General features: G+C 47.4%; 6 protein-coding genes across 6 annotated transcripts; 3 read left to right on the top strand and 3 right to left on the bottom strand.

Moving 5' to 3' along the window:
* Nucleotides 1-1,156: 1,156 nt before the first annotated feature.
* E1B28_012356 (uncharacterized protein) lies at nt 1,157-1,558 on the bottom strand (the record flags this gene model as incomplete). The annotated part of the gene is made up of 1 exon (XM_043157456.1): nt 1,157-1,558. The coding sequence occupies one exon, from the start codon at nt 1,556-1,558 to the stop codon at nt 1,157-1,159; it is 402 nt and encodes a 133-aa protein (XP_043004823.1).
* Nucleotides 1,559-2,529: 971 nt separating this feature from the next.
* Nucleotides 2,530-3,911, top strand: E1B28_012355 (uncharacterized protein; the record flags this gene model as incomplete). The annotated part of the gene is made up of 3 exons (XM_043157455.1): nt 2,530-3,222; nt 3,271-3,415; nt 3,475-3,911. 3 exons carry the CDS (start codon nt 2,530-2,532, stop codon nt 3,849-3,851), a joined length of 1,215 nt encoding a protein of 404 aa, XP_043004822.1. The 3' UTR covers nt 3,852-3,911.
* E1B28_012354 (uncharacterized protein) lies at nt 3,806-5,244 on the bottom strand. Its single transcript, XM_043157454.1, has 8 exons — nt 5,188-5,244; nt 5,100-5,125; nt 4,877-5,039; nt 4,509-4,820; nt 4,434-4,458; nt 4,240-4,383; nt 4,143-4,174; nt 3,806-4,065 (listed from the first exon to the last, which is right to left on the bottom strand). The coding sequence occupies exons 1-8, from the start codon at nt 5,209-5,211 to the stop codon at nt 4,018-4,020; spliced, it is 774 nt and encodes a 257-aa protein (XP_043004821.1). The 5' UTR covers nt 5,212-5,244; the 3' UTR covers nt 3,806-4,017.
* A 92-nt stretch (nt 5,245-5,336) lies between these two features.
* Nucleotides 5,337-6,655, top strand: PHB2 (Prohibitin-2, subunit of the prohibitin complex (Phb1p-Phb2p); the record flags this gene model as incomplete). Its single annotated transcript, XM_043157453.1, has 9 exons — nt 5,337-5,487; nt 5,538-5,571; nt 5,619-5,667; nt 5,719-5,797; nt 5,847-6,031; nt 6,084-6,209; nt 6,266-6,328; nt 6,381-6,558; nt 6,612-6,655. 9 exons carry the CDS (start codon nt 5,337-5,339, stop codon nt 6,653-6,655), a joined length of 909 nt encoding a protein of 302 aa, XP_043004820.1.
* Nucleotides 6,656-6,964: 309 nt separating this feature from the next.
* E1B28_012352 (uncharacterized protein) lies at nt 6,965-11,286 on the top strand (the record flags this gene model as incomplete). The annotated part of the gene is made up of 19 exons (XM_043157452.1): nt 6,965-7,197; nt 7,264-7,361; nt 7,421-7,501; nt 7,556-8,000; nt 8,061-8,096; nt 8,146-8,222; nt 8,278-8,525; nt 8,583-8,660; nt 8,720-8,779; nt 8,833-8,940; nt 8,997-9,078; nt 9,154-9,233; nt 9,302-9,312; nt 9,360-9,394; nt 9,451-9,679; nt 9,756-9,976; nt 10,591-10,888; nt 10,942-11,037; nt 11,103-11,286. The coding sequence occupies 19 exons, from the start codon at nt 6,965-6,967 to the stop codon at nt 11,284-11,286; spliced, it is 2,700 nt and encodes an 899-aa protein (XP_043004819.1).
* A 29-nt stretch (nt 11,287-11,315) lies between these two features.
* Nucleotides 11,316-13,065, bottom strand: E1B28_012351 (uncharacterized protein). The gene is made up of 2 exons (XM_043157451.1): nt 12,959-13,065; nt 11,316-12,904 (listed from the first exon to the last, which is right to left on the bottom strand). The coding sequence occupies exons 1-2, from the start codon at nt 13,040-13,042 to the stop codon at nt 11,378-11,380; spliced, it is 1,611 nt and encodes a 536-aa protein (XP_043004818.1). The 5' UTR covers nt 13,043-13,065; the 3' UTR covers nt 11,316-11,377.
* Nucleotides 13,066-13,086: the final 21 nt, after the last annotated feature.

The following is a 13,086-nucleotide window of genomic DNA, read 5'->3' as shown; positions in this document are numbered from 1 at the left end:
ACGCCGCCGGTTCTTACTGCCAGTTCTTGCTCTCGGTCAGGTGTCGATGCGACTGGGGTGATTGCTGCCATGGTCCTGCCTGTCTTTGACGGTGGCACATGGGTTTGGCGATCCAGCCTCTTTTTATCTGTCAGCCTATGCCCATCTTGAAGCAAAACATCATTCATTCAGGTGAGTAGCTAGTTGTCTTCTTGTCCTCAGTAAGCGACCATCGAGATATTCAGCAGATACCACACCACTAGGTAACCCACTCGACAGGAACAGATGTCGGACGCTGGGAAGCAATTAACAGGAACGTATGAGGTTACTACAGTATCAGAATATCCCATAACCTCAGGGCCATGAAAGACATAATTACGTTCGAGTATGTTGTTAATGACAGTTTGATATCAGGTAAGATAGTAACAGTCGCGAAAGACCGATTGTAGAGGTACAATTACACGTAAGATCTGTAATACATTAAAACATATGGACGAGGAAATTCAACTCGAAGGAGAAGACAAAACCAGCTGCTGAGAAACATAAAGCAAACATAACAGTAGGCGCCGTTTCTATCCAAAGTCGAGTTTAGCCTTAAAAAAAACAGGACAAACATATGGAAACACAGGAGGGTATATGAGGGGCATCCAGAATAACCGAAACCAATTCTAGATAGAAAAAGCAAAAAACAAAAAAACAAACTTTCATGCAAGTCTGCGTCTACGATTTTGTTTGCGTTTCCTCAACCCTCATCCACTTTCTACCACTGCCACCCTCTTTATCTTCATCTGACATCCTTTTACTCCCTCGACTGGGTGGCTTTTTATCACCTCCGCCACCTGTACTCACACCCGGCCGTGTTCAATAAAGCCTGAGCCTGAGCAGAAGACGCCGCAGCAACGGGGGCAGCACCTCCACCACGTCTCCCACCCCTCTCGTGTACATAATTGCACGGTATATTCCTCCTGAGTCCAAGCACAAGATCCGCAACTAGGGTGGGCACCGTCGCGTTTTGTTTTGTGGGCTAGATAGACAAGTAAAAATGTGGTTAGTTAGAGAAGAATGACGAACATCGAAACACACCTCTACAAAAATTATAAGCAATGATTTTGGGTCCACTCGCGTTTGGTAACTGTCCCGTCGATAGCACCCACATTTAAAGCAGAACCACCCTCACCTAATGATTCCACTGACGGTGTAGTGACCCCTGGTCGGAACGACCACTTGTCGTAGAACTTCTACCCCTGGATACCTCACTTGGTCTGGCTCGCCCAGGGCCAGGAACAGGAGGAGGTAGACTCGTTCCCACATCTATCGGACCTGAGCTCTTAGAGGGTGTAGTAGCCGCTCGTTTTTGGGAGGTTGCGTGTGCGTGTAATTGTGAGATATGTTGTGGCGGTTGATGCGGCGAGGGTAATCGATGATGCTGATGATGCGGCGAGTGATTAGGGCTCGAACTTGAAGACGGGAGATGATACGGCGGTTGAGATAAGTGGGGAGGAGGATACTCATTCAATGACCCGTCCCTACTTCTTCTGACCGCAGGAGACCTCGGGCTCATTCCCGCTGGATCAGCCATCTCAACATCGCCGTCGTCCTCGTCCTCACACTCAGCGTCTTGACTCCCGGTGCGGTTACGTTCACCGTCACCATTATCGCCATCATGGTCCGCTTCTTCACTTTCTTCGCGGCTTCCGCTCGCTTTACCCCTCCTAGAGCCTCTGATTGAACCAGAGGATGATCCATTAGCGTTCGTTGGCCGGGCCTCTGCCTTATCTTTCTCCTTGCCTGCCTCTTTCTCGTTTGCACCAACTTTATCTCATTGACCCTTTGCTCCTCTCCTTCTCCCCCGCGTTTGATAATCACACCGATTACCCCTTTTCAAACACTGCACACATGTCGGTCTGACTCCATCGTATTTGAGCTTCCTCGGCAAAAGTTGATATGTAACCGTGATCTTTTTGGGTCCGGTCTTCTCTCTCTCCCTTTCCGCGACATCCCTTTTATTGACACCTCTACCGGACGGAGTAAATTTGGGTACGGGCTGAGAAGGAGCAGGTAGATGATGCGGCTGTCATGAAGAAGTGGTTCGCGATGAGGCAGATGTAGAGACAGCGTGTTCGTGAACGAGTCTATCCCTCGGAGTAGAGCCGCTGCTACCCGTATCGATAGCCAACACAGGCCTTGAACTCCTAAGAATGTTGGTCTTGTCATGTTGTAAGCTATGCGCATATGGCGATGAAGTGGATGATAGATGAAGATCGCGTGGATGGTGAGAGCGACTCGAAGGAGCTTCTCTACTATGTGGGCGAGGCAGATACTGATAGACACTGAGATAGTCCGTCTTGAACTTTTCGAGCGACTAGTCCTTGGTGTACGCTGCGTGTGCACATGATGGAAAACAGCTATTTCATAGTCAGGGTCAGATGGTCATCATACAGTCAAATGGCAAGAATCACCTTGTTTATTACTGTGGTCAGGATTGAGCACATCATCAACGAGACAGACGGTGACTGCGTTAAGTAATCTCAACCACCCCTCTTTCTCGCCATGACCGAATCTTCAGCTGTTCTCGAGTTTAACATCTACAACACCCTCGACTGTGGGCCCAAGTACAGACTCTCGAGACTCAAGGACAGTAGGGACGAGGATTTGCAGGATGCAAATGAGATGATCGCAAAAGTCTACAGCGACATTCTGATGTCGCTCTTCGAACCTGGTGCAGAGAATCAACCCGGCAATCGGAGAATTCAATATGGCTTTGCGGCGGCTTGTTCCGGATTTGATGAAAATGAATGGGCTGCGTTGGCGAATGACCAGAAAGAACGTTATCGCCGTCGATACAGTACAATTTTCACACTGTCTCAGCAAACTCCCAACGACCGGAAACTTCCCGCAATTGTTCTCTACCTCGGCCCCGATAGGAGCAATCGTCGAATTGCAGCATCACCGTCTTACGATATCGATCTTCACAACAACAATGATGACGAATTCCAGCCATGGGATGCTGTGTGGGATTCCATTGACACAACCCAGACACTCCCATGCCCATGGGGCTGGTCTGTCAGGTCTCATGAGGCATTTAAGGGTGCTATGTTTATCTTTATTTCCGGGTTTTACGCGTTATGGCCCAGGAGCTGTGGGAAGATGAAACGGCAGGTTGTTACCAAATACACGGATATAATCACTACCCACCTGAAAATCACACTCTTCCATGAGCTGATTCACCATGCTCGAACCGTTGTATGTTCCCTTTCTACTATCTTCTGAATATGCGGTTCATGTAAACAGCTTTATGGGACAGATCACCTCACACCCGAAAAATGTATTGACAACTCAAAATTTCTCAGGCAACGGCCCAACGGGAAGTTAGTTGGGGAAGCAGGACGACTGGGAGAGAAGGTGGCTTTTGGACTGGTTGTCAATCTCAACCTCCGTCAGTCCCATGCTTTTTGCTGGTGATTTCCTCTTCGCTGACTTGAATTTTAAACAAAGATGAGCAAAAATTGTATCTCTTTGGATGCAATCATGAAGAAGAGGGTGACCCAACTGCCTACATGCTCACTGACCACAACCGCATCTCTCTCTTCTACCGTGATACTCCCCTTTCCCCTTCAGCCAACGAACTCGGTGCACCTCTCCCTTTTATCCCCCACAGTGAAAGGTTCAAAGGATGCTTCGAAATGCATGAACCTGTAGCATCAGCAGATGTAGTCCTACCCGCTTCCACTGACTTACCAACACATGTCATCCCTATCCGAAATCTTTATGGCTTGTTGCCAGTGACAGGCCCACTTGCAGTAGCAATGGTGGAGGATAGCATGAGGAACATTAGGTGTGTGGAAAGTGGTCTGGACTTTACAGTGGCTTGAATAATTCTTTGTATCTTTGTTGATTCCTTCGGTCATTCATCATTAGAAAATTAAAACATCTTTGGAATTTGGTCAATCATCATATGTGTTTCACAGCTTAGACCAATGTTCTATCAACAGCTACTCTACTGAGCCTATCATTCTAGTAGTCAAGCAGTGTCCTCGCTCACGCCTCCAGAGGGTGTGTACGGTAATAGAAAATTTGCGTCAGAACCTGGTTTCATCAGAAAGGTGGGGGAAGTGCCATGGATCCGTCAGAGCAGGTGGATATCAAGTGGACATTGTACTCACGATACAATCGAGGAACACCGTCAACGCGCTTCCTACATCACCACATCAGTTCCCCAATGTCGGCAATATCCTAGTCCTCCGGGAACGACAGGCTCACCTGCTAACCAACTTGCGTTTGTTATCAGATACGACTTTTCCATGCTTTTGACGCAAATGGAAAGGACGTAGGTAATGTTGCCGAACGAGGTAAAGAAGAATAACGTAGGTGTGAGCCCTTCGCACCTCGTCTCAAAGTTTTTGGCTGACTTAAATCAGTATTCCGTAAGCCCGAGGCAGTCACTAGGTACTCACCAATTTGTGGTATCCGTGCCCCAAACTGCAACATCCTCAAGTCATCTGCTGTTCAAAGACAATGGGGACACTCACGAAGAGGATGGCACTTGACCAGCCCAGGACTTGGATAGCCCATGTGCGCAACGCAGTTGCGGTAGAAAGATCGTGTTCTTCTGGATACCCAACAAGGCTGCTTATCCACCACGCAATAGTACCTGTTGTAAATACAAATGCAAGACCACCGGTGTAGCGTAAAAACACCACTTTTACACTATTGTCTCTCTCATCGTTCCGGTCGACGGGTAGAAGTGGTGCACGTTCCTGGGAGGAGAGGTGCCGTGATTTGTTTCTTTTCCAGCGATAGTAGTATATTTGTCCCAGAAGAATCACGTCGCAAACGGTATACTTTGAGAATGAGAGTAATCACTCACGAAATGACTGAAAACATCAGATGAACTCACGTAAGAACCAAGGATTATCATGGTAGGGAGCAAGTATGCGAGGATTGCCCCTAATACATTGCAGAGATCACCAGCGAGCCATATCAAGACAAAGAGAATGCTGAGTCCTTCGCCAGATTGCAACACATAGTTTTCGTAAATTTGCGGAGTGTAGACGACCACCCTTCAAGGAGTGAGCTGGTCAATGATAACAGTTGAACGTTTGAACGCGCGTGTGTCGTACCAGGATGCAATGGACACCCAGCCAAACTAATGACAGAAAATCAGTCATTTCCCCCAACATTCTTAGAAAAAAAGTTGAACATACGTACGAGGCTGCTCAGACTGTCGTGCATAGTTGTGAGGAAGGTAAATTTGCAATGACCTCCGTCCGGCGGGGAATTCCGGTGTGCCGCTCGAGTGCGTCACGGTCAGCGACGGCGCGCTTCTTTGTCTCACTCTCCCATACTTGCTCGTCGAGATGGATCCAGAGCAAATGCGACGATTCGTCTCACAGCTCCGAAAAGTCTCTGGAGGTGCTCCAAATCCTGGAAGAGGTTTCTTTGCTGGAGGTGGACTTCTAATTGTTCTTGCCGCTGGTGGGTTTGCCCTGAACGCAAGCTTGTTCAACGGTAAGCTTTGTGCATTTCACTTGGAAAGTTTCTCAGTTGATATTGTCTAGTCGACGGTGGTCATCGTGCTATCAAATACACGCGGTATGACTGGCTGCAGAATCGATTCTTCAAGGTTGACACCTTTTCAGATTGAACGGCATAACGAATCATGTTTATGGAGAAGGAACTCATCTTATTGTGTGTACACTATTTCTATTAGAGGCTTCTGGTCGTGACTTGACTCAATAGGTGCCGTGGTTTGAAAAAGCAATAACGTTCGACATACGTGCTAAACCAAGGAATATAGCAAGCTTAACGGGAACCAAAGGTTCTTCCTTTCTCTATGGACTTATCTTCAACTTCATGCCGCAACACAGACCTACAAATGGTTAACATTACGTGTCGTGTATTATCTCGACCGTCCATCCAGACCTTACCCACCTTGTACCGAGAACTCGGCCAAGATTATGACGAGAGAGTCCTCCCATCAATTGTCAATGAAGTTTTGAAGAGCGTAGTTGCTCAGTTCAATGCAAGTCAATTGATCACCCAACGTGAACATGTATGTCTCGCAGATAATGTGTTCCGTACAAAACCTCACAGAACTTTGCTAGGTATCTCGACTCGTACGCGCAAATCTGACTGAAAGAGCATTGAAGTTCAACTTGGTTCTGGACGATGTTTCCATAACACATGTCGCTTTCTCTCCAGAATTCACTCACGCAGTTGAGGCAAAACAGGTAGATTGTTCGACAAATTGACGTTCTCAAAACATCTACTAACCCTATATACCAAGGTTGCGCAACAAACTGCCCTTCGGGCTGCCTTCTTGGTCGACCAAGCAATTCAAGAGAAACAGGTGATGTTTCGTCTCCATCTCGCGATACTTTTCCTGAAACCATTTGTTGCAGTCAATCATTGTCAGGGCTCAGGGTGAGGCTAAAAGTGCAGAGCTTATTTCAGAGGCTATGCGCCAGAATAAGGGATTCTTGGAACTTCGTCGACTGGAGGCAGCCCGTGATATCGCCAACGTACTGGCGACTTCTGGGAACCGTGTCATGCTGGATACCCAGAGTCTCTTATTGAATGGTGCGCAGATCGTCTGTCTCTTGTCTCGGAACTCATATTCTGACACCTCACAGTCACCGGCGATGCACAAGAAATTCTTAAGAGTGGCAGGAAGTAGTAAAAATATCTAATGGCGATTCTCGGGGCTAAATCAAAATTCTATCGCCGTCATTAGTTGTGTGGGATTCATGGCAGTCTAGCAGAGGAACGATGAATTCGTACGAAACCCGAAACCGAGAATTCAGGCATCTGATTCATGCGTAGATAATTTATTATTGAATTGAGAACGGGGACTTAGCCGGGGCAGAACCAGCGTCGCGGACACGTGCTCGTCTTGGGTTTCGCGTTTCTGAACTGTCACTACCACTTCCTTTGACTCAAGACTTTTGATTCTTTATCATCGCGATTACCGCTCTCATTGCTAGTTATGACCATTCGTCGAAAATTTGTGCCAACCTCTACCAGTGGCTCTCGAAAACGAAAATGGCGTGCCGATTGTGAAATGGATGAGGAAGAAAATCCAGTCGAGAAGAGGAGAGTTAGATGGGAAGAGGAAGACTTAACTGAAGAAGCACCGGAAAGGAACACTAGTATTGATTCTGAAGAGTCCAGTGATTCTGAGGTCGTGGAAAAGATTTGCTTGACCGCTTGCTGTCAAAAGTGCGTATTTCCCTCCTATCGCGATCTGAGTCTCCTTACATATGCACCACGGTATTTCTGCTGTAGCCAACGTATCGGTGCGGCATACTACGACCCAATCAAATGCATCGTGTACACTCTCCATGATACCGCAGAATCGAGCCATTTCGATCTAACAAATATGAGTTGAGTCCAGTTCTATTTCAGCCTGATACCCGCTTTGTCAATGGCTGATAGATTGTAGTCCTCGAGCAAGTGAATCCTGATGTCGTACTCGTCAGCTCCAGGTCGGACGAGATTTTTATCGACATGATACGCGACCGTAGTAAGCGAAATTTTCTGTGAATCGAAAACAAAAATTTATTGCAGCAAGTAACAGTGGATGCTTCGAACGGTCTATTTCAGATCAGATCACAAAAAGATTTTTCTGCCTCAAAAGGACGCGACCGATTACTTTCTCTGCCGTTACTTTCGGATCTGCCCCAAGACGAGTTCATGGCTCATTCATCCTCAGACATTGATTCTGGTATGGCGGAGCGCAGGAATGCGTACGATTACATGAGGAAGAGAAGCGAGAGTGTACACGATCCCCTGACAAAGCGGTGGAACGCGTCCATTCGTTTGGCAAACTCTATCTCTGTGGAGACGTCTCCATTTTGTGTGCGCCCTCTCAACGCCTATCCCGTCATTATGTATGGCTTACATCGTGTGAAGATGGCTTCCGTGGGGGCTTTGCTGGACCATCTTGTCCGAGAGCGTGCAATGAGCTTCGACGACGAAGGCATTCACGGACTGGATATTCGTTCAATTGAAACTCTGGCCCTGTTCGTCGTTTACCTTTTTACGTCCGTGCTCTGTCGACCAACGCCTACGGTGTTCTGCAGATCTGAAGTAATGCAGCTCAATGCCGATGCTCTTTTGTGAATATCTCTGTCACGCGCTATCCCATAACCTCATCAAGCTCCTTAGCTCCTTGCAGATATTCGAAGACGAACGGCACGCATCCATACATTCAGAGAAGACTAAGGAAGGCCTGTCACTTGCTGGTAACGTTCTTACTCGTAAATGCGATCAGGGTGGCAAGCCTCATACATTTTACAGGAATGCTTAATACCACTAGCACTACCCTGGGCCGTTCGCTCATGCGAATGTGGCTATTGCGGCCTTCTCTGTCGCTGTCTGTGATCAACGCTCGCCACGATGCTGTGGCGTGCTTCATGAGACCCGAGAACGTCACAAGTGCCAATGTGTTGAAAAATCATTTGAAAGGACTGAGAAACCTCCCTCGAATGTTGACTCTCTTGAGATCTGGTCGAGCCAAACTTGGAGCATGGCAAGGACTCATCAAGGTATTAGCACCTCAGCTTAATACAGCGTGATTTGATCAATGCTTATTGTCCTTCTAGTTCACGGTCTGTTGTGCATTGCTCAGGGAGACCCTCGGAGATTTGCATGAAGCAGCTGGTCTCCATGTCGTTAGAAAGGTTGGTCACGGCCCCTGATGCAAACCACACGTTCTGATACGTGCACACTGCCGAAGTAGCTCAATTCATCGCTGGATATCGCCAGCTTTAGGGATGTCGGCACCAGGATCAATGAAATCGTACGCCACATCGGATTCGGAGGCCTTTACTAAACATACACATGTCATTTCAGATCGACTGGGAAGAGTCAATTGAAGCTCAAAGGGTTTGTGTGAGACCCCATATAGACGAAGAGCTAGACAATAGAAAACATGTTTATCACGGGATCGCCTCAGTCTTGGTGAGTCAAACACGTCCTTTCAAGTTGATTCCAGTACATATGCTTGACTGTACTAGTCAAAGGTGGCAGAGCAGATATCCCAAACGGTCCCAGAGGATTATGCAACAACTCTGAACGTCGTTTATTTTCCTCAACTTGGTTCGTCCTTTTGTTCTTTATGAAGGAATAGCTTGCATGCGATATACATCATCATACTACCGCATTTCTACCTAGGTTTTCTCATCTGCGTTCCCTTGCGGGAAGAATGGCAGTCAGAAGAAGACATCAAAACGATGAATGGGTGGACTTTCCAGGTGACCCGTTCCTCACGGTTTGCGATCCGGTTCCCCAGCCCGTTGCTCAATAACGCTTATGATTCTAGTTTTCCTCTGAGTGTGTTCACTAGCCACAGCTATCATACTCCCACTCACTCGAGCCAGATCGCAAGTCTATTTCAAATCGCAGGAAATGCACGGTAGCTAATGGAACAAGCACATATTTGTCTCCGTATTAACCCAGTGACCTTACCAGACATGGATTCACATATCGGTGATCTGCACTCTTTGATCGTGGACCGGGAAATCGAGATCGTACAGGATCTGCTTGAAGAGGTACTGGTCCACGATGAAACGATACGTCGTGTCTGTGATGTTTGCGCCGAGCTTGATTGCTTGCTTGCATTCGCGGATGTGTCAAGCGCGTACGAGTATCGAAGACCGATCATGGTCGAGGAAAATATGATAGAGATTGTGCAAGGCAGGTCTGTCAGTTCCTTCTGGCTATTTCGCCTTCTATGCCCTTTCCCGCCAACTAACGCACGGTGGCCTGTCATCCAGGCATCCTCTTCAAGAGATGGTAGTCGATACTTTCGTGCCTAACGACGCTCGACTTCGTGGTGGTTCTTGGAGACCCGAAGAGCTCGAAGCTGTAGCGGAGCGGTGGAATAACGTGGTGATATGCACAGGAGCGAACGCTTGCGGCAAGGTGAGGGATAGAGAATGGCAACACTTGACCAATGGGCTGAAACTCAAGACTTCAGAGCGTTTATTTAAAATCAGTACGGAGTTCCTCTTTTGCGCCTTGCCTTTTGAGTTGCGAATTGCTGCTTTATAGGTTGCTGTCATCGTTTACATGGCTCAGGTCAGCCTAATCATTTCCGGCGTCACTCATATGTGCTCAGAAAGTGTACACACCACTAGATTGGCTGGTAGGTACCAAGTCCTACCTAGTTCTTGGTTGCCTGCATCTCTTTTTCTACAGTTTCGTACCTGCTGAATCCGCCGTTCTTGGAATCGTGGACAAGAGTATTCAATGTGCTTTTATTCGTTCAATTGCACTTTACTAACGAATCCTTGTAGTTTTCACACGTATCTCGACTCGAGAATCCGTGTCCAAAGTACCCTTTCATCTGTAAGCGGCAAAAGCGCCGAAGCTTACGACACGTTCTAGGTTCAGTCCGCCTTCATGATCGACTTGAACCAAGTTTCTTTGGCTATTCGTAATTGTACTGCTCGCTCGTTGATTCTACTGGACGAATTCGGAAAAGGCACTCTAGCTCCAGGCTCGTATAATTGATCTCACTCTCGCATACTCATGATTACACTCTGATCTCCCTTGGCTTCTGTTCATCTTCTTTCTCTGCACACTTTTTGTCTGTGATTGTTCTTACAGATGGCGCTGGCCTTCTCTGTGGTGTACTCAAGCACCTTCTGGACAGAGGCCCAAGTTGCCCCAAAGTTCTAGTTGCTACTCATTTCCATGATATCTTCAGGGAAGGACTCCTCGACCCATGTTCGATGCCTATAACTTTTTTGCACATGCAAGTGATGTTCGCAACGCATCGTAAATCAAACAACGGAGGCTCCGACGTTCATTATGGAGGACATGATGACTTACTTGTGACTGGTACCACTCAAGAGGACGACCGTCCGCAGGCCGTAACGGGAGAGGAAATCATCTTTTTGTACAAGTATTCTTACATTTTTCTCTTCTTGGGAGCGACCGACGACATCACCTCGATAGGGCTGCAGAGGGCTTATCGTTAGAGTCGCACGCCGCTAAGTGTGCCGAAATCTGCGGAGTTCCTACTCGGATCATCCAGAGGGCGCAGCATGTCAGGTTAGTCCTCCGAAGTGATGCAAGAGGATAAACCCAACATCTTTCTTTCTAACTCATTTCCCTAGCGAAATGTTATCGAATCACGAGATCACTCAGCTTCTAGACGAAGAAATGACCGACAGCGAAAGACTAGACTTAGAGAATGCGGAAGACATCTGTCGTCGGTTCCTTGCTTGGAACATCCAGGAAGACGACGGGGAGAATGTCAAGAACAAACTAGGGCTTGTACTAGGAAGGCTGGACGAATAATCCGCATTGTTTTGTGGTATAGAATACATCTCCGACATAAGTGTATGCATACTCCAGCCATTCAAATCTACTAAGATATTGAGCACTTAATTCAACGCTTCCAACTTGCTGCTTTCTTTGTCATGTATATGCAACTGAATGTCTGTACTCGTTGCCGGAACCAGGGGATGAATTCGGCATCGATACGGGGACAACCATCCACTTTGATCACATCGATGGGTGCTGGACGCCGAACAGAGCTTTCGCCTTCAGGTGTCGTCTCTTTTTCGATTGCAAGACGAGATTTCACCAGGCGTGCGAGCGGTCCTGTCTGAACGTCGGGACAATTTGAAAAGTCGACATGGGTCAAGGCAGGGCATAACGCGCCTGCCTGGGATGGTGGTGCTAAGGCTTCGAGGACTGGGTTTGCAGTGTACGCCAAGTGATTAAGAACGAGAGATTGTAGGAGAGGATTCATGGAAAGCAGTTGAAGAAAAAGTGCATTTGATACCGCACACGAAATCACTGAGATTTCTGTCAATAACCCTGTCCCGTTCTCCACCAAACTTTGAATGATCATGTCGATGTTAGCGTTTTTCTTGATGCGAAGGACTGCCAATGTGGGAAATGTGAGAAATCGGAACAATTGTGGGAGACAGCAGATCTCAAGAGTGGTGAGGTATGGAAGGGAGATGACAGTTGTAGGAGTTTTCCAGAATTCCGCAAATGTTGTGTCGAGACACAAGGCCTCAAGGTGAGGATTGGAGGCAAGGAGAGAGAAGATTCTATCGAGACAACGTTCTGGAATTCGTTGAAGTGATAGATAGCGAAGAGTGGATGGAAATTTGTCTGGGAGACTGGTTATGGATCCTTCCAACTTTAAACGTCGTAGGTGAGAGAATCGGATGATGAAACGGTCTCTAGATGTGTCTAAAAGTTTATCTCTAAGCTCTAACTCCTCCAGTGAAGGAAGCTGCCCCACTTGCGCGTGCTTTTCAAGCACTTGGGTTAAATCAAAATCCTCTAAGCGGAGGATGCGTAGGTGATCCCACAGAATTCCTTTTATATTCTCCAGAGTCCATCTGTTCTCTTCAAGTAGCGATCTTCGAAGACTGAGTTCTCGTATACGACCCCTCGAACGCTCAATCCACCAAGCAGATTTCCGAACGGGCGATTTCTTCGTGAGCACCAAGGTTCTCCACAGTGAGGGTGTGTTTAATGCGACATTCCGCAAATGACCGGAAATTTTGGAAATCAAGAGGACATTGATGGGGTTGAAATCGACCAAGTAGTGGAATATTTCGGAGATAAGTTCGTTTGGTAGGGTTGCAAGATGACAGGTAACGCGACTTCGAGCTGTTTTGATTTCGCCTATGAGCGCGAGTAACGACGCACGATTTTTCAGATCATCTGCTGGGAGTCGTTTCAAGGCAGCATCTGCCATCTTCTGGGCTTCAACGAAGCGATTGAACTGGAGGAAAAGATGCGCCGCACGCGAGAAGCCTTGCCACCTCGTTGGAGCCAAACTGATGACTTTCTTTGCATCCAATAACGCGAGTCGAAGTTCCCCGATCTTCGAGTAAACCGCTGAACGAGAGTCGAAAACTACATAATGCTCACGACCTCCATGTTCCAGAGCCTGTTTATGAGGTCAATTGGTTGAGATAGAGAGAGCTTAACGGGGTTCACGTACTCGATTTAAGGAAATGAGCGCCTCGTCGTATTTGGAATATTTGAAAGACTCGATGGCCTTTTTAAAATCGGATTTCCACTCCATTGTGGAGGTGAGAGCTCTGAGGCGTGACGCGTGCGGGGCCGTCT

This window comes from Marasmius oreades, chromosome 8 (assembly GCF_018924745.1).
Source record: "Marasmius oreades isolate 03SP1 chromosome 8, whole genome shotgun sequence".
NCBI lineage: Eukaryota > Fungi > Basidiomycota > Agaricomycetes > Agaricales > Marasmiaceae > Marasmius > Marasmius oreades.
This window is presented reverse-complemented; position numbering and strand designations above follow the sequence as displayed.

Coding starts and splice junctions, on each gene's coding strand:
- E1B28_012354 (XM_043157454.1), bottom strand. CDS start 5,211: ATGCACGACAGTCTGAGCAGCCTC. Junction 4,821..4,876: donor TGATAATCCTTGGTTCTTAC/GTGAGTTCATCT, acceptor TCATTCTCAAAG/TATACCGTTTGCGACGTGAT. Junction 4,066..4,142: donor CGGTGTTCCTCGATTGTATC/GTGAGTACAATG, acceptor TGATGAAACCAG/GTTCTGACGCAAATTTTCTA.
- E1B28_012351 (XM_043157451.1), bottom strand. CDS start 13,042: ATGGAGTGGAAATCCGATTTTAAAAAGGCCATCGAGTCTTTCAAATAT. Junction 12,905..12,958: donor CGCTCATTTCCTTAAATCGA/GTACGTGAACCC, acceptor CCTCATAAACAG/GCTCTGGAACATGGAGGTCG.